The sequence below is a fragment of the Anolis sagrei genome, chromosome X (genome assembly GCF_037176765.1).
Source record: "Anolis sagrei isolate rAnoSag1 chromosome X, rAnoSag1.mat, whole genome shotgun sequence".
NCBI classification, from domain to species: Eukaryota; Metazoa; Chordata; class Lepidosauria; order Squamata; family Dactyloidae; genus Anolis; species Anolis sagrei.
This window is the reverse complement of record NC_090034.1, coordinates 61423750-61448172: the sequence shown is the minus strand read 5'-3', so window position 1 is coordinate 61448172 and position 24423 is coordinate 61423750. Positions and strand designations below refer to the sequence as shown.

General features: G+C 39.2%; 1 protein-coding gene across 1 annotated transcript; it reads right to left on the bottom strand.

The window, feature by feature from the left end:
• Positions 1-514: 514 nt before the first annotated feature.
• GLTP (glycolipid transfer protein) lies at positions 515-24076 on the bottom strand. The gene is made up of 5 exons (XM_060784762.2): positions 23913-24076; positions 11052-11113; positions 6477-6610; positions 3619-3769; positions 515-839 (listed from the first exon to the last, which is right to left on the bottom strand). Exons 1-5 carry the CDS (start codon positions 24013-24015, stop codon positions 657-659), a joined length of 633 nt encoding a protein of 210 aa, XP_060640745.2. The 5' UTR covers positions 24016-24076; the 3' UTR covers positions 515-656.
• Between the last annotated feature and the right edge of the window lie 347 nt (positions 24077-24423).

The following is a 24423-nucleotide window of genomic DNA, read 5'->3' as shown; positions in this document are numbered from 1 at the left end:
AATCATATAGGGTCATCTAGTCCCACCCAAAAGCCAAAGCTTAGCCAATAATAATAATAATAATAATATAGAAAAAAATCATAAAAGATCAGAGGTAGGAAAAGAAGAAAAAAATCAACAATATACATTATTATTATTAATGCTTTATATAATAAAAATATATATAGAAAAATTCCTAGAAGATCAGAGGTAGAAAAAAGAAGAAAATATTAAAATATTAACACTATATTATATAAATAAAACAATGCATTATTATTATTATTATTATTAGTACTCATAGGGAAACCCAAATGTCATCTAATCTAACCAAATTATTCAATAATAATAACAATAATAATAATAAATGTAATGTAGTAATAATAATAGAACACCATTGCAATAATATAATAAAGCCCTAGAAGATCAGAGGTAGAAAAAGAAGAAGAAAATATTTAAAATATTAATAATATATTATCTATATATTAATATTATTATTAATGTATTATATTAAATATTACTATATTAAATATAACATTAATAATAATATAATAAATTCCTAGAAGATCAGAGGTAGAAAAAGAATATATTATCTGAAATATATAATATAACATTATATAATATATAATATATTATCTAAAATATATTATGTCATTATATAATATTATAATATTTGTTTTTCAAGCTTTATAGTTGAGCTCAGCGTTCATCTTGGTGTACATGTCATAAATGGCATCCAGGATGGGAGTTGCTTTCGAGAGGAACTGGTGAATCTTCTCTAGCGTTTCCTCTTCTTTCACTTCCTTGCCTTTTTCCAAGGCTTTCAATAAGTCCGACTTGTAAGGAAGTGCATAGACCGAGCCCTGGGTGCAGCAGCGGGAAAATAATAATAAAAATAATATAGAAAAATATAGAAAAAATACAAATATTACAATAAATTATCCTATTATTCTATTCTATTATTTTCTTCCAATATTTAATATTTCTTTCCAATATTTTCTTCCATTATCACAGTGTTTCTCAACCCCACTAATGCTGCAACCCCTTCATATAGTGACCCCCAACCATAACATTATTTTTGTTGCTACTTCACAACTGGAATTTTGCACCTAGAATCATAGAATCAAAGAGTTGGAAGAGACCTCTTGGGCCATACAGTCCAACCCCCTGCCAAGAAGCAGGAATATTGCATTCAAAGCACCCCTGACAGATGGTCATCCAGCCTCTGTTTAAAAGCTTCCAAAGAAGGAGCCTCCACCACGCTCCGGAGCAGAGAGTTCCACTGCTGAACGGCTCTCACAGTCAGGAAGTTTTTCCTCATGTTCAGATGGAATCTCCTATCTTGTTAAGAATCATCATGTAAATATTTCTGTATTTCTATTCACTGGGCCAAATTTGGCACAAGTACCCGATACACCCAAATTTGAACACTGGTGGGGTTTGCGGGGGGTTGATTTTGTCATTTGGGAGTTGTAGTTGCTGGGATTTATAGTTCAACTACCATCAAAGGGCATGCTGAACTCCACCAATGATGAAATTGAACCAAACTTGGCACACGGAACTCCCACGACCCAACAGAAAATGCTGGAAGGGTTTGGTGGGCATTGACCTTGAGTTTAGGAGTTGTAGCCAGAGGCGGCCCTAGGTGATTTTCAATGGTAAGCAAATAGTATTTTGGCGACCCCCCCCCCCCCCAACCAATCACTGATATATATTTTCTGTTTGCCGTGGGAGTTCTGTGTGCCATATTTGGTTCAATTCCATCATTGGGTCAATTCCATCATTTTTTCCCCAATATTTCCTTCTAATATTATCCTTCTATTATTTCCTTCCAATATTTTATTTATTTATTATTTAAAACTTTTGTATCCCGATCTTCTCTACCTCCATGGAGGGACTCAGACCGGCTAGCAGCAAGGATTCAATGCTAACAATACAGTCTAAAACATCATACAACACATATACATATAGCATAAAATACCTATAAGCCAGTTCGCCAAGATAAAATCATGTCCAACTCAGTCCGCATATGTGGTCAGTAACTTTAGTCTATTGCTGATCTCAGCCATTATTCTGGGAATGCTTTGTTCCATAGCAATTACTAACTTCCTGAAGTTCAGGAGGGAGGGGGCAGATCTGATCTCATTCTGGAGAGAGTTTCATAGCCAAGGGGCCACCACGGAAAAGGCCCTGTCTCTCGTTCCCACCACACGCAATTGCGAAAGTGGCGGGACCGAGAGCATATTTTCTTTTCTTAGAATATTTTATTTTAATATTTTATTTTTTTCTTATAATTTCTCCTAATATTTTATTTTATTTTCTTCCAAAATTTCCTTCCAATATTTTATTCTAACACTTCCTTCCAATATTTAATATTTTCTTGTACTATTCTATTTTATTTTAATATTTTCTTGTAATATTTCCTTCCATTATTTTCTTCCAATATCTCCTATTATTTCCTTCTAATATTTTCTTCCAATATATTATTTTCTCCTAATATTTTATTGTAAATTTTCTAATATTTTACTTATTTATTTCTATTATTTTCTTCCAAGATTGCCTTCCAATTTTTCTTCCTAATATTTCCTGTCTCCAGAGCCCTTTTTTCTGCCCAGCGACAGGCAGAGCCTGACCAGGAAGAGCTTATAATATTTTCTATTATTTTTCTAATATTTTCTTCCAATATTTCTTTCCATTATTTCCTTCTAATATTTTTTTAATTTTCTTCTCATATTTTCTGGTAAAGACTAAAAGTTATTGGACCACAGTATGTGGACTGAGTTGGACGATGTTTTTAACTTGGCAAATGGTTTTATATGTATTTTAACTTATATATATATATTTAAGCTATTGTTTTATATTTGTTGTTTTAAAATGTTATTTATTGTTTAGCATTGAATTTTTGTTGTTAGTCGTTGGAGGTAGAGAAGAACAGAATATAAAAGTTCTAAATAAATAGATAGATATTATTTTATTTTTTCTAATATTTTACTTTAATATTTTAACATTTTCTTCGAATATTATTTTTTATTTTCTTTAAATGTTTTCTTTTTTTCTTCTACTATTCTATTTATTTCCAATATTTTCTCCTAATATTTCCTTCTGTTATTTCCTTCTAATATTTTCTCCTAATATTTTATTTATTTTCTTCCAATATTTCCTTCTAATATATACTCCTAATATTTCCTGTCTCCGGGGGCGCTTCTTCCGCCCGGCAACAGACCCACCAGGAATAGCTTCTGCAGGACCCAGCCGTGGTATTTCCTCAAAGTGATCTCATAGGCTTTGGTGGCATTATTTATTGTTTAGCATTGAATTTTTGCTGTTAGTCGTTGGAGGTAGAGAAGAACGGGATATAAAAGTTCTAAATAAATAAATAGATATTATTTTAATTTTTCTAATATTTTACTTTAATATTTTAACATTTTCTTCTAATATTATTTTTTTTATTTTCTTTAAATGTTTTTTTTCTTCTACTGTTCTATTTATTTCCAATATTTTCTCCTAATATTTCCTTGTGTTATTTCCTTCTAATATTTTCTCCTAATATTTTATTTATTTTCTTCCAATATTTCATTCTAATATTTGCTCCTAATATTTCCTGTCTCCGGGGGCGCTTCTTCCGCCCGGCAACAGACCCACCAGGAATAGCTTCTGCAGGACCCAGCCGTGGTATTTCCTCAAAGCGATCTCATAGGCTTTGGTGGCGTTGACCCGGATATGGTTGGGATGCTCTTCATCTCGTTCGCCATCGCAAAGGCTTTGCAGCAAAACCTGGATGAACTTCAAGCCCCTGCAATGAAGGAATCAACACCAGAGGAAACCATTGATAAAAAGGCTGGAAAAGGAGGTGGGACTTCCTGCAGCATGGTAGAATTATTATATTATATATTCAATACAATATAACATAAAATAATATATAATAATATAATAATATATTATATTCAATAATATGTAATATGTAAATCTATATATATAAAAAGCTTAAGGGCATCCTTTGGCGGTCAAAAACGGAGAAACCACCGGACGAAATCTCACCAAATTTGGCCTGCTAATACCTCTTCCCCCAAGGTATGACCAACAACCCTCAAAACACCAATACGCAACAAAACAAACGCACAATACCCGAAAAACACGGAGGAATACGGGAGGAAGAACTGCATTTCCCAGCTTCCCCCGCGCCCAAGTCGCCCTCCGCATGTGCACTGCCGCCTGTGTGCCTCCCTCTACCCCATCGCTCCTGCCGCTGCCTCAGATACACAGACGGAAAAAGACCACGAGAGATTACGAGCCCAGCCTGAGAAAGCCCACCAGGCCGATGTAAGCACTAACGGTCAGGGAGGGCATGGAAGCTGCGGGGGCCCTCCGAGAGCAACAAAAACAACACGAGACGGGAGGCTCGCCGTCTTCTCCTAAGCCGGGGCCTCGATTTCTACCACGGCCCGACGCCCCTCTTGCCCTCGGCGGCCTCCAAACCTGCCCGGTGGGAGGTGGGACTCTCCCAACTGCTTCTCCTGCCCGCTGCTTTTTCACTTTTATAACAATGTACTCCTCATTTCTGGGATTTACGGATTTCAACCACACTTGGCACACTAATCTCCCATGACCAACAGATAATACTGGAAGGGTTTGGTGGGCATTGACCTTTCGTTTCGGAATTGTAGTACACCTACATCCAGAGAGCACTGTGGACTCCAGCAATGATGGATCTGGACCACACTTGGCACGAATATGAACACAGATGTAGTTTGGGGAAAATACACCTTAACATTTGGGAATTGTAGTCCCTGGAATTCACTGTTCACCTACAATCAAAGAGCATTCTGAACCCTACAAACGACAGAATGGGGGCAAACTTCCCACACAGAACCCTCATGACCAACACAAAAAACACTAGCCCATCCACTACAACTCCCTTCACCAGGGCAAGATAACGCAATCACACTCCTCCTGACAAAGAGCCATCCACCCATACATATGCATACATGCATCTATCTATATATAAATGCTCTGTGCATAAGGAGTACCTTAAAAACAAAAGAACCAATGCACGAAATCACACCAAATTTGGCACCAAAACGTCTCACAACACAAGGCATGACCATCACTCAAAAAAATAGGATTTTGTCATTTGGGAGTTGTAGCTGCTGGGATTTATAGTTCACCCACAATCAAAGAGCATTCTGAACCCCACGAACAACAGAATTGGGGCAAACTTCCCACACAGAACCCCTATGACCATCAGAAATTTAAGGCCATCCAATCCTACTCCCTTCATCAGGGCAAGAAAACGTAGTCAAAGTCCTCCTGCCAAAGAGCCATCCAGCCATAGATAGCTAGAGATAGATAGAGAGATAGATATGATTCACAGACACACAGATATAGTATCATAGATTTGAAAGGCACCCCTAAAGAAGGACAATAATATGTTGCATGTTCCAGAGTAGGCAAACCAGACAATCTCCACATCAACACTGACAAAGACACAGCAAAAAGTACTGTTTACCCACAAGAAGAAAGAAATTGCAACGCGTGGCAGGGCACCGCTAGTAAAAATATAAAAATATATAAATATAAAGCTGCACATCGCAAGTGCTGAACTTGACTCAGCACATAGAAGATGGCTTTGAAAGGCAGCAGATCACAGGAGCTGTCTTCATAGACTTGTCAGCAGCCTATGATACTGTCAACCACTGCCTCCTTCTGAGAAAAATGTATAATATCACAAAGGACTACCACCTCACCCGCCTCATAGGAAACCTGCTACAAAACAGGAGCTTTTTTGTTGAGTTCCAGGGCCAGAGAAGCAGATGGCGGAAACAGAAGAACGGCCTGCCTCAGGGGAGCGTGCTCGCTCCATCCATGTTCAACATCTACACAAATGACCAGCCACTGCCACAAGGGACAGAGAGCTTCATCTATGCTGATGATCGTGCCATTACCGCTCAAACAGGGAGCTTTGAGACGGTAGAACAGAAGCTCTCTGAAGCTCTAGGTGCTCTTATTGCCTATTACAGGGAAAACCAGCTGATCACCAACCCATCTAAAACACAGACATGTGCCTTTCATCTCAAGAACAGACAAGCATCCCGAGCTCTGAGGATTACCTGGGAAGGAATCCCACTGGAGCATTGCAGCGCACCCAAATATCTGGGAGTCACTCTGGACCGTGCTCTGACCTACAAGAAGCACTGCCTGAACATCAAGCAAAAAGTGGGTGCTAGAAACAATATCATACAAAAGCTTACTGGCACAACCTGGGATCACAACCAGATACAGTGAAGACATCCGCCCTTGCGCTATGCTACGCTGCTGCTGAGTACGCATGCCCAGTGTGGAACACATCTCACCACACTAAAACAGTGGATGTGGCTCTTAATGAGACATGCCGCATTATCACAATATATCATAATATATTATAGTCAATTATATAATATAAGAATAATAACATAATATCTATAATCAGTATAATAATATAATAGTTGCTTAGGAGGACAGACCTTTTCAGCCACATGAGGGCCAAGGTCCCGCCCACTTTGGGCCAGGCGGGGCCGTACATCTCCTTCTCGACTTCTAGAATGTTCTGCAGCGTCTTGAACTTGGCCGGGTTGGATTCGTACACAGCACGGATTTTCTGGAAAATAAAGAATAACAATAATAATGTAATGTAACATAATAATAATCCAGGGTTTCATTGCTTGCATTAACCACTAGTTGACAATAGGAATAATATTTAATAATAATAATATAGAAGCTAATCTGTGATGGCAAGTAGCACAGTCTCTGTCCCGTGCCCCCTACGGAAGCCGGACTGGAAGGGATCGAGTCCAGCTGTGTCATTTAGGAACTGCTGCAACTGTTCCGCTGCTGCCCTCTCAACCACCTTGCCCAGAAACGGAAGGTTCGAGACTGGGCGGTAGCTAGAGGGAACCGAACGATCTAAGTGTGGTTTCTTCAGCAGCGGAGATACCATCGCCTCTTTTAAACCCTCTGGAAAAACTCCTTGCTCAAGGGAACTATTTATTATATTCAACAGAGTTTCACGTAATCCCTCCAGGCAAGATTTTACTAGCCAGGAGGGACACGGATTGAGGGAGCAGGTGGTCGGCCTAGTTGCAGTCATGATCCTATCGACAGCCTCTGCATCCAGCGGGGTGAACCGGTCGAGGATGGGCCCAGCGAGTGGCCACGGAGTCTCAAGTTCACTTACTGTATCAATCGTGGCAGGGAGATCCCGGCGGAGAAGCAAGATCTTATCTGCAAAATAGCTCTGAGAAACCTCAGCAGAAGGTGCTAGATCATTATTGTTTGGGATGGAAAGGATTGTTGTCAGAGATCTAATAATCTTAAATAATTGTGCTGGGTGTGAGCTCACAGACGCTATCAAGGAAGCATAATGGGATTTTTTGGCCTCAGTGATGCATAAGACTTTCTGAAACTCTTACAAGCTGATCTCGATTCCTCGTCACGGAGTTCCCGCCACACGACCTCTAGCCGTCTCTTCTCCCGTTTCATCATGTGGAGTTCCTCGGTAAACCAAGGAGACTGATTTCTGCGGGGTCGGAGAGGGTGTCTAGGGGCGATCCCATCGAGAGCATTGGACAATTTGGTGTTCCATATATCCACTTGCACCTCCAGTGAGTCGCTGACAGGTTCCATAGCCTTCAGAGCATTCAGGAACCTGTCCGGTTCCATAAGTCTCTTCGAGCAAACCTAAATAGGTTCGGCGCCCAAACCGGGGGAGGTGGTATAGTCAACATGGATTTATCAAAAACAAGTCATGCCAGACTAATCTGATCTCTTTCTTCGATAGAGCTACAAGCTGGGTAGATGCGGGGAATGCCGTGGATGTAGCGTACCTGGATTTCAGTAAGGCCTTTGACAAGGTCCCCCATGACCTTCTGGCAAGGAAACTAGTCCAATGTGGGCTAGGCAAAACTACGGTGAGGTGGATCTGTAATTGGTTAAGTGGACGAACACAGAGAGTGCTCACTAATGCTTCCTCTTCATCCTGGAAAGAAGTGACGAGCGGAGTGCAACAAGCAGGGTTCCGTCCTGGGCCCGGTCCTGTTCAACATCTTTATTAATGACTTAGATGAAGGGCTAGAAGGCAGGATCATCAAGTTTGCAGACGACACCAAATTGGGAGGGATAGCCAATAGTCCAGAGGACAGGAGCAGAATTCAAAACGATCTTGACAGATTAGAGAGATGGGCCAAAACTAACAAAATGAAGTTCAACAGTGACAAATGCAAGATACTCCACTTTGGCAGAAAAAATGAAATGCAAAGATACAGAATGGGGGACAATGCCTGGCTCGAGAGCAGTACGTGTGAAAAAGATCTTGGAGTCCTCGTGGACAACAAGTTAAACATGAGCCAACAATGTGATGTGGAGGCAAAAAAAGCCAATGGGATTTTGGCCTGCATCAATAGGAGCATAGTGTCTAGATCTAAGGAAGTCATGCTACCCCTCTATTCTGCTTTGGTTAGACCACATCTGGAATATTGTGTCCAATTCTGGGCACCGCAATTCAAGAGAGATATTGACAAGCTGGAATGTGTCCAGAGGAGGGCGACTAAAATGATCAAGGGTCTGGAGAACAAGCCCTATGAGGAGCGGCTTAGGGAACTGGGCATGTTTAGCCTGAAGAAGAGAAGGCTGAGAGGAGATATGATAGCCATGTGAGAGGAAGCCACAGGGAGGAGGGAGCAAGCTTGTTTTCTGCTTCCTTGGAGACTAGGACGCGGAACAATGGCTTCAAACTACAAGAGAGATTCCATCTGAACATTAGGAAGAACTTCCTGACTGTGAGAGCCGTTCAGCAGTGGAACTCTCTGCCCCGGAGTGTGGTGGAGGCTCCTTCTTTGGAAGCTTTTAAGCAGAGGCTGGATGGCCATCTGTCAGGGTGATTTGAATGCAATATTCCTGCTTCTTGGCAGGGGGTTGGACTGGATGGCCCATGAGGTCTCTTCCAACTCTTTGATTCTATGATTCTATTCTATGATTCTATGATTCTATGCTCAATACGGATTCTTAGAGCACAATGGTCTGACCATGGAACCTCCAGAACGGAGGTTAGGGTCACTTGGATTCCATCTCCGAAGATCAGATCTAGTGTGTGTCCTGCTTGATGTGTAGGCCCAGCATTATAAAGTGAGAGTCCTAATGTTGCCATGGTCGACATTAGGTCTTCAGCTGCTGAAGAAAAGGAGCCTGCATCAGCGTGAACATTGAAATCCCCTAAGACGATGAGCCTGGGAACCTCAAGGCCCACTCCGACACAACCTCCAGCAGTTGTGATAGGCTGTCCACTGGCACGGTAGGCGCACGGTACACCAGTAGAAAGGCTATACTCTCCTGTGAATCCCACACAAGGCCAACACTTTCAATCCCAGAGATGTTCGGAGGGGGAGCCGCCCTAAGAGATAAATTATCACGTGCGAGCATTGCCACTCCACCCCACCCCCTGTCTCTCAGTCCGCATCTGATGAGTGATAACAAAATCTGGAGATGATAATTCCTGAAGGAGGACCTCATCGCCCTCCTGCAACCAGGTTTCCGTAATGCATGCTAAGTCAGCTCCACATTCATAGATAAAATCCCTGATAGTGTTGATCTTATTCCGCACTGACCTAGCATTCACCAACCCCAGAGTAGGAGGGGAGATATTTGGAGACCTGTCATCGGTGTGCCTAGGGATAGCACGCAGGTCAGAGGAGGGTCGAGTCGTCAGATGATATAATAATATAATAATATAATAATATTGTAATAATAATAATAATAAACTTTATTTATACCCCGCTACCATCTCCCCAAGGGACTCGGTGCGGCTTACATGAGGTCGAGCTCACAACACATCAATAATAAAACAATAGCAAACAAACAATACAAATCAGTTAAAATACATCTCATAAACAAAAATAAAATATAAGCAGTACAGTAACACAACAAGCATTTAAAACCTATAGCTGGGCCAAATGTAAAATTAAAATTTAAAAAAATAGTTAAAAAATAATGCTGGGCATGGACAAGGATATAACTGGGATGGAAATTTTCGGAAGGAATAGGGCGTGCAAATCAATCAATCCTAAATCAATAATAAAGTGCATTTTGATTCACAATAGGGTGTCATTGCATACACCAACCATTAGGTGGAGACATGCATAATAATATTTAATAATAATAATATAATAATATATAGGTGGCAATAAAAATAATATATAATGCAATATTATTTTAAATAATACTAAAATAAGAATAGTAATAATAATATATAATATACAATGCAATTAATATTTGATTGCTTGCATTGACGACAAGGTAGCGATATTATTATTATTATTATTATTATTATTATTATTAACAGTAATATATAATGCAATAATTCGAAATTGCTTGCATTGACCACTAGGTGATGATGATGATGATAATAATAATAATAATAGTTATCATTCAAAATAGGGTCCCATTGCTTGTGACAACCATTAGGTGGGGATATAAATAATATAATGTAATTTAATAATAATAATTCAAAATGGAATCCCATTGCTTGCAACAACCACTAGGTGGCGATAGGAATAATAATGATAATGATAATAATGATAATAATAAATTATAATATATAATATATAATGCCATATAATAATAATAATAATAATAATAATAATAATAATAATTTTGCATTGACCATTAGGTGGTGACATGAATAATAATAACAATAATACTAATAATACAGGGTTAGTCAAAATGAATAGGCCAATTCGGCTACAATTAATTTTCTTATTGGCCTATTCATTTTGACTAACCCTGTATAATAATATAATGTAATACAATAATAATAATAATTCAAAATAGGACCCCATTGTTTGCAACTACCACTAGGTGGTGATAATAATAATGTAATATAATAATAACTCCAACATATATATCTCATTTGCTGTGACATACTGTGTTTTTGTGTCAGTAAAATAATAATATTATAATAATTTGAAATAAGATCCCATTGCTTGCATTGACCACTAGGTGGCGATGATGATAACAACAACAACAATAATACTTCTTTATTTTATTACCTTAATATTTCCAGATAAATCTGCTTTGACTGGCGCATAGACAATTGGTGTTCCCAAGCAATCTATAAAAGGCAAGAGAATAATTCTGGGGTGAAGTAAAAATATAATAATGTTATAACATAAATGTTATTTTATAGTATTATTATAATATTATTATGCTTTATATAGTATACTAGCTCGGATTATTTGAAAAGGGCATTTGATGGCTGGGTTATTTGTTGTCTGGGTTCAGTGCTTTCTGAAGAAGTGTGAACTACAACTCCCATATACCAAGGTCAATCGTTGTTTGTTTTGGGAAGTTTGATAATATCCCTCCGGGGACTATAAATAAAAATTTATTATTATTATTATTTGGTCCAGATCCATCATTTGTGCGGGTCTCAGTGGTCTGTTGAAATTGGAGCTGAATTGGGTGAAGGTATTGCAGAACCCATCATCCATGGTCCACCCTCCCCGAAGCCACACCAGGATGTAAAGAGGGTCATGGGGTTCAATATGCAAAGTTTGGTCCTGGTCCGTCATTGGTGTGGGTTTCAGTGGTCTCAGGAAGTGAGTGAAGGTACTGCAAGTCCCATAATCCATTGTCCAACCTCCCTCAAACTTCAACATGACATGAGTGGGTCATGGGGGGGGGGGGGAGGGTTGTGTTCCAAGTTTGGTCCAGGTCTGTCATTTGTGGGGGTTGCAGTGGAGGGCACGAACTCAGCCAAAAATGTCATACTGAGCATCTACTCGCCAAAGGCGCAGCGGAAAAGCCAGGTTTTGAGGTTCTTTTTAAATGTTTCCAGTGAAGGGGCTTTCCTGATCTCCCCATGTAAATAGTTCCAAAGTTGGGGGCCACAGAAGAGAAGGCTCTCTCCCTTGTGCCCACAAGACGAGCTTGTGAGATTGGTAGAAGCGAAAGCACCCCTTATTTACTTATTTATTTATTTATTGAGTCATCAGCAAATAAGTCAATTATATTACATTTCTAACAGAAAAAAGCAAACAAACAGACAAAATACAAACATACAAAATACAGAATACAAAATTTGTGACTTTGGTAGTTGATTAGATGTCCTTTGACCAGTATCTGGCCACTTGGAGTGCTTCTGGTGTTGCCGCAAGGAAGTCCTCCATGGTGCATGTGGCAGGGCTCAGGTTGCATTGCAGCAGGTGGTCAGTGGTTTGCTCCTGTCCACATTCGCATGTCGAGGATTCCACTTTGTAGCCCCATTTCTGAAGGTTGGCTCCGCATCTCGTGGTGCCAGAGCGCAGTCTGTTCAGCGCCTTCCAAGTCGCCCAGTCTTCTGTGTGCCCAGGGGGGAGTCTCTCATTTGGTATCAGCCATTGGTTGAGGTTCCGGGTTCGAGCCTGCCACTTTTGGACTCTTGCTTGCTGAGGTGTTCCAGCGAGTGTCTCTGTAAATCTTAGAAAACTATTTCTAGATTTAAGTCGTTGACATGCTGGCTGATATCCGAACAGGGGATGAGCTGGAGATGTCTCTGCCTTGGTCCTTTCACTATTGGCTGCTACTTCCCAGCAGATGTCAGGTGGTGCAATACCGGCTAAGCAGTGTAATTTCTCCAGTGGTGTAGGGTGCAGACACTCCGTGATAATGTGGCATGTCTCATTAAGAGCTACATCCACTGTTTTAGTGTGGTGAGATGTGTTCCACACTGGGCATGCATACTCAGCAGCAGCGTAGCATAGCGCAAGGGCAGATGTCTTCACTGTGTCTGGTTGTGATCCCCAGGTTGTGCCAATCAGCTTTCATATGATATTGTTTCTAGTGCCCACCTTTTGCTTGATATTCAGGCAGTGCTTCTTGTAAGTAAGAGCACGGTCCAGGGTGACTCCCAGCTATTTGGGTGCGCTGCAATGCTCCAGTGGGATTCCTTCCCAGGTAATCCTCAGAGCTCAGGATGCACCCCTGACAGATGGCCATCCAGCCTCTGTTTAAAAGCTTCCAAAGAAGGATCCTCCACTACACTCCGGGGCAGAGAGTTCCACATGCATACACACATATACACACACACATACATATTAGGTATTATTACGTATTAAGGTACCCATACGGAAATGCCAGAAAAATGCCAGCGATTTGATCAAGGAGGAAGTTTACAAACAAATGGCCTCTTCGAGGAGAAGATGGGGCAGTGCTGACAGGGGATAGGGAAAAGGCAGAACTACTTAATGCCTTCTTTGCCTCGGTCTTCTCACAAAAAGAAAGTCATCTTCAGCCTCAGCAAGATGGAGTGGATGATGGATTGGAGGACATCTAACCCCAAATTGGGAAACAAGTCGTCCAGGAATACCTGGCCGCTCTAAATGAGTTCAAGTCCCCAGGGCCAGATCAACGACACCCCAGAGTATTGAAGGAACTAGCAGAAGTCATCTCGGAACCATCTTTGGGAGTTCTTGGAGAACGGGAGAAGTTCCAGCAGATTGGAGGAGGGCCAATGTGGTCCCAATCTTCAAGAAGGGAAAAAAGGATGACCCAAACAACTACCGTCAATACCAGGCAAGATTCTGGAAGAGATTGTCAAGGAAGTGGTCTGCAAACACTTAGAAACAAATGCGGTCATCGCTAATAGTCAACATGGATTTATCAAAAACAAGTCATGCCAGACTAATCTGATCTCTTTTTTCGATAGAGTTACAAGCTGGGTAGATGCGGGGAATGCCGTGGATGTAGCGTACCTGGATTTCAGTAAGGCCTTCGACAAGGTCCCCCACGACCTTTTGGCAAGGAAACTAGTCCAATGTGGGCTAGGCAAAACTACGGTGAGGTGGATCTTTAATTGGTTAAATGGACGAACCCAGAGGGTGATTCTCCCCAATGCTTCCTCTTCATCTTGGAAAGAAGTGACAAGTGGAGTGCCACAAGCAGGGTTCCGTCCTGGGCCCGGTCCTGTTCAACATCTTTATTAATGACTTAGATGAAGGGTTAGAAGGCAGGATCATCAAGTTTGCAGACAACACCAAATTGGGAGGGATAGCCAATACTCCAGAGGACAGGAGCAGGATTCGAAACAATCTTGACAGATTAGAGAGATGATTGGCCAAAACTAACAAAATGAAGATCAACAGTGGCAAATGCAAGATACTCCACTTAGGCAGAAAAAACGAAATGCAAAGATACAGAATGGGGGACAATGATGCCTGGCTCGAGAGCAGTACGCGTGAAAAAGATCTTGGAGTCCTCGTGGACAACAAGTTAAACATGAGCCAACAATGTGATGTGGCGGCAAAAAAAGCCAATGGGATTTTGGCCTGCATCAATAGGAGCATAGTGTCTAGAACTAGGGAAGTAATGCTACCCCTCTATTCCACTTTTGGAATAGTGTCCATTTCTGGGCACTACATTGTGTCCATTTCTGGGCACTACAATTCAAGAAAGATATTGACAAGCTAGAATGTGTCCAGAGGAGGGCGACTAAAATGATAAAGGGTCTGGAGAACAAGCCCTATGAGGAGCGACTTAAGGAGCTGGGCATGTTTAGCCTGAAGAAGAGAAGGCTGAGAGGAGATATGATAGCCATGTGAGAGGAAGCCACAGGGAGGAGGGAGCAAGCTTGTTTTCTGCTTCCCTGGAGACTAGGATGCAATGGAACAATGGCTTCAAACTACAAGAGAGGAGATTCCATCTGAACACGAGGAAGAACTTCCTGACTGTGAGAGCCATTCAGCAGTGGAACTCTCTGCCCCGGAGTGTGGTGGAGGCTCCTTCTTTGGAGGCTTTTAAACAGAGGCTGGATGGCCATCTGTCAGGGGTGATTTGAATGCAATATTCCTGCTTCTTGGCAGGGGGTTGGACTGGATGGCCCATGATTCTTCCAACTCTTTGATTCTATGATTCTATGAAATCTTTCCGTAGCCGGAACAGAGCACAAGCCTCCAAGATGCCAAAGATAGGACAAGCCTATATCTACCTCTATCTATGTACAATTGTCTGCCTTTTCAGTACGGCATTGAATGTTTGCTGCAGGTGTATGTTCTGTGATCCACCCTGGGTGAGACGGGTGGAATATAAATACTGTAAATAATAATAATAATAATAATAAATTGTTTCTTTCTGTCTGCAATTGCATTATAATGGCTGCCATTGTTTAAAGAAGACAAGGCGACTGATTGTTTTAATCGCAATGAATGGTAACATTTGGAGGAAGATTGGAGAAGTTACTTGGAAAAGTTACTTTTCCTTAATGGCCTTTTACTGAGGAATGAGGCTCGTCTACATGGCCTTTAGGGGAACCTTTTCCAATACATTACATTAAATAATAATACTTTTAAATTATAATATTATATTACTATATTATTACTTTAGAGGAGAATAGATTACATGTACTTTAGGGGCCCCTTTCCCAACAGATTAAATTATTGTTATTATTATTATTATTATTATTATATTACTATATTATTACTTTAGAGAAGAATAGACTAGATGGCCTTTAGGGGCCCCTTTCCCAATAGATTAAATTATTATTATATTAAATTATATAGATTATTATTATTATTATTACTTTAGAGAAGAATAGACTAGATAGTCTTTAGGGGTCCCTTTCCTAATAGATTACATTATTATTATTATTATTATATTAAAGTATCTATTATATTATATTATATTTCTTTGGAGGCCCTTCAGTCAGTATTATTATTATTATTATTATTATTATTATATATTTCTTCAGAGGACAATAGACTAGATGGCCCTTAGGGGCCCCTTTCCCAATATATTTTAATAATTATTATATTAAATTATATTATTATTATATAATATTTTTCAGAGAATAGACTTGATGGCCTTTAGAGGAGCCTTCCCCAATATATTACATTTTATTAGTTATTATTATTATTATTATTGTTATTATTATAATATACTGGCTTGGGGACCCGGCGCTGCCCGGGTTATCTGAGAAAGGATTTGTGTATTAAGGTTGGTCTTTATCAGTTATTTATATGACTCGCAGCGGTCTCAGGAAGTTAGTGAAGGAACTGTGAGTCCCATTATCTGTGGTCCATCCCCCTCCAAACTGCTTCAGGATGGAGAGTGGGTCATGGAGGTTCTGTGTGCCAAGTTTGGTCTTGATTGGTCATTAGATAAGTGTTGCAGAAGTCTTGAGAAGTGAGTGGAGGTACTTGAAGTCCCATCATCCATAGTCTGCTCTCCCCCAAACCTCACCAGAATATTGAGTTGGCTGTGGGGGCTCTCTGTGCCAAGTTTGGTCTTTATTGGTTTTTGGATGAGTGTCACTGTGGTTTCAGGAAGTGAGTGAAAGTACTGCAAATCCCATGATCCATCGTCCATCCTCCTTCAAACAGCACCGGGATGTAGAGTGGGTCATGGGGGCTCTGTGTGCCAAGTTTGGTCTTGATTGGTCATTAGATTAGGGTTGCAGCAGTCTTGGGAAGGGAGTGGAGGTACTTGAAGTCCCATCATCCATGGTATGTCCTCCTCGAAAGTGCACCAGGATGTAGAGTGGGTCATGGGGGCTCTGTGTGCCAAGTTTGGGTTTGATCAGCCATTGCCGAGGGTCTCAGTGGTCTCAGGAAGTGAGTGAAATTACTGCAAGTCCCATAATCCATTGTCAAATTCTTCCAAACCGCACCAGGATGTAGAGTGGGTCATGCGGGCTCTCTGTGTGAATTGTGATCCTGATCCATCATTGTTGGCAGTTGTAATGGTCTCAGGAAGGGACCATGTATTGCAAGTCCCATCGCCCATGGTGCATCCTCCTCCAAACCGCAGCAGGATGTAGCATGAGTCATGGAGACTCAGGGTGCCAAGTTTGGTCTTTGTTGGTAATTGGATGAGGGTTGCAGTGGTCTCAGGAATTGAGCAAAGGTACTGCAAGACCCATAATCCATGGTCCATCCCCAGCCAAACCACACCAGGGTGTAACGTGGGTCATGAGAGGTCTAGGTGACAAGTTTGGTGTAGATCACTCATTGGATGAAGGTCACAGCAGTCTCAGAAAGTGAGTGATGGTACTGCAAGTCCCATCAACCCTGGGTCCATCCTCCTCCAAACTGCAGTAGGATGTAGAGTGAGTAGGGTACTGAAAATCCCTCAGGCCCTTTCCTTTCTCTTCTCATCCACTTGAGAATGTTAGAATGTTTTTTTGTTTTGTTTTTTTTGTCGTGTCAGGAGCGACTTGAAAAACTGCAAGTTGTTTCTGCTGTGAGAGAATTGGCCGTCTGCAAGGACGTTGCCCAGGGGACGCCAGGATGTTTTGATGTTTTACCATCCTTGTGGGAGGCTTCTCTCATGTCCCCGCTTCTCTCATTAACCCTCTTTGCCACCAGGGGCTGCTGTTGAGGCTGGCCAATCAGAACCATATGCAAATTTCCTTCTCTCATGTCCCCACTTCTCTCATTAACCCTCTTCGCCACCAGGGGCTCCTGCTGAAGCTGGCCAATCAGAGACCATATGCAAATAGTACCACAGTGGCAGCCAATCAGAAAGGTGGCACATACTCCTCCACACACACACACATACAAACACTCTCTTTTATCTATATATATATATAAATGCTCTGTGCATAATGGGTACCTTAAAAACAAAAGAACCAATGAACGAAATCACACCAAATTTGGCAACAAAACATCACACAGCACAAGGAGTGACCATCACTCAAAAAATGTGATTTTGTCATTTGGGAGTTGCAGTTGCTGGGATGTATAGTTCACCTACAATCAAAGAGTATTCTGAACTCCATCAACGATGGAATTGAACCAAACTTGGCACACAGAACTCCCACGATCAACAGAAAATACTGGGTTTGTTGGGCATTGACCTTGAGTTGGGGAGTTGTAGTTCACCTACATACAGAAATCACTGTGGACTCAAACAATGATGGATCTGGACCAAACTCTACACGAATACTCAATATGCCGAAATGTGGAGTTTGGGGAAAATAGATTCTTGACATTTGGGAGTTGTAGTTGCTGGGATTTATAGTACACCTACAATCACAGAGCATTCTGAACCCCACCAATGATAGAATTGGGCCAAGCCTCTCACACAGAACCCCCATGTGGGCCACAGCAACGTGTGGCAGGGGACAGCTAGTTATATATATAGATAGAAATAGATTATTTCTTAAGAGAAGGAAAAACTAGATGACCTTTACGGACCCCTTTCCCCACTCTGTTTGGATTATTATGGACTTCCATTGAAAGACATTGGACTATCCTTCTTTGCAGCCCTTCAGACATTTATTATTATTATTATTATTATTATTATTATTATTATTATTTAATATTCCCCTTCCTAACTATAATATAATAATAATTGTAATTATTATAATTACACATTATTATTATTATTAATCTTTCAGGTTCCCTTTCCTAAATGTATATTATCATTAACATCATCATATTTATATTACTATATAAATAATTTATATATATAATTTATATATAAAATTATTAATTATATTATATTATATTACAATATAAAATTTCTTTATCTTATCACTATTATTATTGTTATATTATATATTAATAGTATTATATATTATATTATTTCTTTTTAATTATATTGTATTACATTTTATTATTATTATTATTATTACTAGCATCATATTTCTCTATATTATTATTATTATTATTATTATATTTGGCTGGCCATCTATCAGGAGGGGTTGAGTGTTGTCTTTTGCCTTTTCTGTTCTTATTTTTCTGCAAAATAAGCCATTGCCTCAGGGGTTCTTCTCGTTCCAATAATAACTGGTTCTTCTTGTTTCGCTGCTTGCAACAATTCTCTAAATGAAGATATTGGGGCAAAAAGCAACAGGCTTGAACCTGAGCCCGGCACAAAAAGATTCCCAGAAATAGTCACAGAAAAAATAAGCATAAAAATATTCTGATAAATATTTGCAAAAATATGCACAAAATAATCATAAAAAACATTTCCAGAAATATTCATTAAAATATTTACAAAAATATTTGCAAAAATATGCATAAAATAATCATCAAAATATTCACACAAAATATTCCCAGAAGAATTCCGAAAAAACAATCTTGCAAATATTCCTAGAGATATTTACAAAATAATAATCATTAAAATATTCATAAAAATGTTCGCATAAATATCCCCAGAAATATTTGCAGAAATATGCATAAAATAGCCATTAAAATATTCCCAGAAATATTCACAAAAATATTCACAGAAATATTCAAAAAATAATCATAAGAATATTTGCGTAAATATTCAGAGAAATATTTGCAGAAATATGCATAATATATTCACAAATATTCATTAAAATATTTACAAAAATAATCATAAAAATCTTCCCAGAATTATTTACAAAAAAAAATCATAAAAATATTCACAAAAATAATCATAAAAGTAATCACAGAAATATTCCCAGAAATATACATAAAATAATCACAAAATTTCTTCACAGTTTTCCTGTCTAGGATATAATTGATCAATGTATTCATTATAATGAACACACTAATTTACTAATTAGAATTAACACTATTAACACTAATTAACTCATTATAATGAATGTTAATTAATTATAATGAACACTATTTAACTACTTAGAATTATAATTAACACTGATTAACTAATTAGAATTAATACTAATTAACACTAAATAATTTTAATGAATACTAATTAACTATTAATAATGAACTAATTTTAATTAACTTAATAATGTTGATTATAATGAGTTAGTGTGAATTATAAGTATAAACATTATACATTAAAACCAATTATAATTAATGCTAATTAATTAATTAAAACTAACACTAGTTAACTAATTATAATAGACAACAATTGAGTAATTATACTTGACAAAAAATTAACTAATTATAATTAACAAAAATTAACTTGGCGTGAACTTCTCCATTTCTATTCAATTTCTCGTTATGACAGAGATAATATTTCTAATTATGACTCTTTATAATTAACACTAATCAACTTCATTTCTCCCAGTTTCTCATTATGACTGGTGATCTTGTTTCTCGTTAATCAGATGGATTAATAATTTGTCAGTTTCCGACGCCACGAAACCATAGAGATCTCCCTCCTGATGGCCTTTCTTTCTTTCCTTCCCTATTAATTACAAAGACAACAAACAATAATCTATTATTAATGGTGATTTCCTTTTTTTAGAAAGATTTCAAGAGTTAGGAGCCTCTCTAGGCATCTCTAGGTCCTACCAGCACAACTCTATGGTCAACTTCCACAAGAGTCGTGCTAGAGGACCCAGAGATGCCTAGAGAGACCATTTCCATATCTCTCTCTTGAATTGGCCATAGAATCGCACCGGAGGACCTACAAATGCCAATGGAAAGGGTTTCCTTCTAGGAATTGTGGGTTCTATGGTGTGCTTCCATTGAAAGTTGACCATAGAGCTGCGCTGGAGGACCTAGGAAGGGGGTCGAAGCACAAAAAACAAATCGATGCAATAAATAATGAAGCCATTAATAATAATAATAATAATAATAATAATAATAATATAGAAACATTCTCTCTAGTCCTCTAGTGCAAATCTATGGTTGATAAACTGAAATAAGTAAAATAATTACCGAGAGCATGGGTAATAAACGGTTAATAAACCATAAAGCAATAACTGAAATAAAAAATAAAATGAAAATAAATACTAGAATAATAATAATAAAATAACCAATTCATTAAATAAATAATGACAAATCATAACAAAATAAAATAAATCACAAAACGCTTTCTAATAATTAAATCCTAAAATCAAAATAATAAAATAATTTTAAAAACCCAATAAATAAATAAATAATCCAACAAATTAATAATAAAAAATAACATAACTAAATAATAATAATATTTTATTTATTTTAATTTATTTAAATAATGTATTTATTTATTTAATTAATTAAAGCGTTACTTAATTGGCTCGGGGGCCTCGATGGCGAAAGAGCGTGGGTAATTAAGTGGATAATTCACCGAATCTTACGGATTCCGGAGGGCAAATCCTCCTCCGCAACGAAGGTGAGGCATTAAATGAAGCAATTTACGCAATTAGGTGGTAATTAGAATTAGGCAACTTGGGCGAAAGTAACTTCTCATACAGGGTGTGGCCCATCCATATATAGATATTTCAAAACTCCCCAAATTCCCACCCGTAAAAGGCTTTCGGAAAGGCAGCGTTACAGAGAAGCGCAGGGAAAACAGTATTATTAACAAATACACTTCTATGACTACTACCCATCCCATCATCCTTAGGGAGAAGGCTTAGTTTACATATTATCGCCAGGGCAAACTACAAAGTCCATCATCCATAGGAAGAAAGAGCGTGAAGAAAGAGAGTAAATCTGCAATTTACTCTCCTGGAAACATAAACTTGCATCTAAATCTGCTCAATAACTACAAAACACATCATTCCATGGGAAGAAAAGTTTGTAAAATTATCCGTAACTACAAAACTCATTGTCCTATTGGTGGAAACATGCTTGAATATAAAGCCATAAAGTGAATACAAAACCCATCATCATATGGGAAGAAAACTTAAAGAGTTGAATATAAATGCCCTTAGTGAACTACAAAACCCATCATCCTATGGGATGACACATATGCTTTAATCTAAATGCCCCTAGTAACTACCAAACCCACCACCTATCTGAAGAAAGCTGAGGAATCGAATGTAAATGGCCTTATTAACTACCAAACCCATCACCCTATCTGAAGAAAGCTGAGGAATCGAATGTAAATGGCCTTAGTAACTACCAAACCCATCACCCTATCCGAAGAAAGCTGAGGAATCAAATGTAAATGGCCTTAGTAACTACCAAACCCATCACCCTATCCGAAGAAAGCTGAGGAATCAAATGTAAATGGCCTTAGTAACTACCAAACCCATCACCCTATCTGAAGAAAGCTGAGGAATCGAATGTAAATGGCCTTAGTAACTACCAAACCCATCACCCTATCCGAAGAAAGCTGAGGAATCAAATGTAAATGGCCTTAGTAACTACCAGACCCATCACCCTATGGGAAGATAGCTTAACTTACACTCATGGAAACTTGCATATAAAGCCATACAGTGACTACAAAGTCCATTATCCTATGGGAGGAACAGCTTATAAATGCCCTTAGTAATTACAAAGCCCATCACCCTATGGGAAGATAGCTTAACTTACACTCATGGAAACTTGCATATAAAGCCATACAGTGACTACAAAGTCCATTATCCTATGGGAGGAAAAGCTTATAAATGCCCTTAGTAACTACAAAGCCCATCACCCTATGGAAATAAATAAATATTTGAATGTACAGCCACACGGTACCTACAAACTCCATCGTCCAGAGGAAAAATGCTTTATTTACTCGCCTGCAAACACAAGAGCTGAATATGGTAACTACAAACCCCATCATCCATAGGAAGTTTATAAATATTATTGGTAAGTAGAAAACCCATCATCCTATAGGAAGAAAGCTTAACTGACTCTTCTGGAAACATAAACTTGAATCTAGATCTGTTCCATAACTACAAAACCCACAGTCCATAACAAGACAACTTAGAAATGCCCTTAGTAACGACAAACATCATAATCCTGCATGAAGAAAAGTTTATAAATGGTCTCTAAAACTACAAAAACAATCATCCTCCATGAAGAAAAGCTTATAAATGCCCTTAGTAAGTAATTACAAACCCCATCATCCAGAGGAAAAAAGCTTGATGTACTTGCCTGCAAACATAAGAGCTGAATATGGTAACTGCAAACCCCAACATCCATAGGAAAAATGCTTTATTTACTCGCCTGCAAACACAAGAGCTGAATATGGTAACTACAAACCCCATCATCCATAGGAAGTTTATAAATATTATTGATAAGTAGAAAACCCATCATCCTAAAGGAAGAAAGCTTAACTGACTCTTCTGGAAACATAAACATGAATCTAGATCTGTTCCATAACTACAAAACCCACCGTCCACAACAATAAAGCTTAGAAATGCCCTTAGTAACTACAAAAACAATCATCCTGCATGAAGAAAAGTTATTAATGCCCCGAGTAACTACAAGACCTCTCATCCATAGGGAGAAACCTTAATTGGCTCTCCTGAAAACTTTGTTGAATGAAACTACAAAACCCATCATACATAGGAAGAAATTTCTATAAATGTCCTTGGTAACTACAAAACCCATCATCCTATGGGAAGACAAGCTTAACTTAATCTCCTGGAAATTTATACGTGACTATATATCTGTTCAATAATTACAAAACCCATTATCCTATGGGAAGAAAAGCTTTATTGACTCTCCTCGAAACTTAAAAGCATTGAATGTAACTACAAAACCCATAAACCTATGGGAAGAAATCTTAATTTCCACTCTTGGAAACATATACTTGCATATAAAGCCACACAGTAACTACAAAACCCATCATTCACGGGAAAAAAGCCTATAAACATCCTGAGTAATGCCTCTGGTAACTACAAAACCCACCATCTAATTGGAAGAAAGCTTAATTTGCACTCCTGGAAACATATACTTGCATATAAAGCCACACAGTAACTACAAAACCCATCATTCACGGGAAAAAAGCCTATAAACATAATCAGTAATGCCTCTGGTAACTACAAAACCCATCATCTAATTGGAAGAAAGCTTAATTTGCACTCCTGGAAAACTTTGAAAAAGTTGGAAGCAACTACAAAACCCATCATTCTATAGAAACAAGGCTTTCTTGACTCTCCTGAAAACTTTAGTTCGTTAAAACTAACTACAAAGCCCATCACAAAGCCATTGGGAAAAGGCATCATTAGGAAAGGTAGTATGGTGAAGGTAAGTAGGAGGGAGAAGGAAGGCTCAGCTGTACAAACTGGGTGGAAGTTTCTCCATTGACTTGCATGGGCGTTTTGGAAGAATGATGGGAGTCCCGATCCTTACCAAAGAAGGGGGGCAAGTGGGCCACGGCTTCAAGGAAAGGCTGCGTGTCGATTTGCTTGTCTGCAGGCAAAGCCTTGAACTCGTGTTCCAGCAGCAGCGCCATCGCTCCAGCTTGCTTCCTTCTTTGCCAAAGGAGCCCAAGTGTCAATCACACTTCCTGGTCCCCCCTATATGCAGATGAAGAGGCGGGGCCGTAGCGAAACTCCGCCCACGATCCCTTATAAGGGGCGCCGCGTCTATCCTTCACGGATATGCAAATAACGGGGCGGGGCCATGGCGAAGCTCCGCCCGCGCTTCCTTATAAGGGAGCACTGCGTCGTTCCTTCTCGGCCCCGTCCCATATGCAAATTTTTATTTGCGAAGCTCCGCCCGCGCTTCCTTATAAGGGGGCGCTACGTCTATCCTTCTCGGCCCCGCCACGTATGCAGATAAAGGGGCGTGACTAGGACGAAGCTACGTCCCCGCTTCCTCATGAGTCTAACCTTGACAGCCCCGCCCCGTGTTATTCATT

What these genes read in the sequence shown, in the direction of transcription:
- GLTP (XM_060784762.2), bottom strand. Translation starts at nt 24,015, where the DNA reads ATGGCGCTGCTGCTGGAACACGAGTTCAAGGCTTTGCCTGCAGACAAG. An exon ending in ATTTATCTGGAAATATTAAG is followed by an intron (nt 6,611 to 11,051) that starts GTAATAAAATAA and finishes TTTATTTTCCAG; the next exon opens with AAAATCCGTGCTGTGTACGA. An exon ending in GCCCTCATGTGGCTGAAAAG is followed by an intron (nt 3,770 to 6,476) that starts GTCTGTCCTCCT and finishes CCTTCATTGCAG; the next exon opens with GGGCTTGAAGTTCATCCAGG.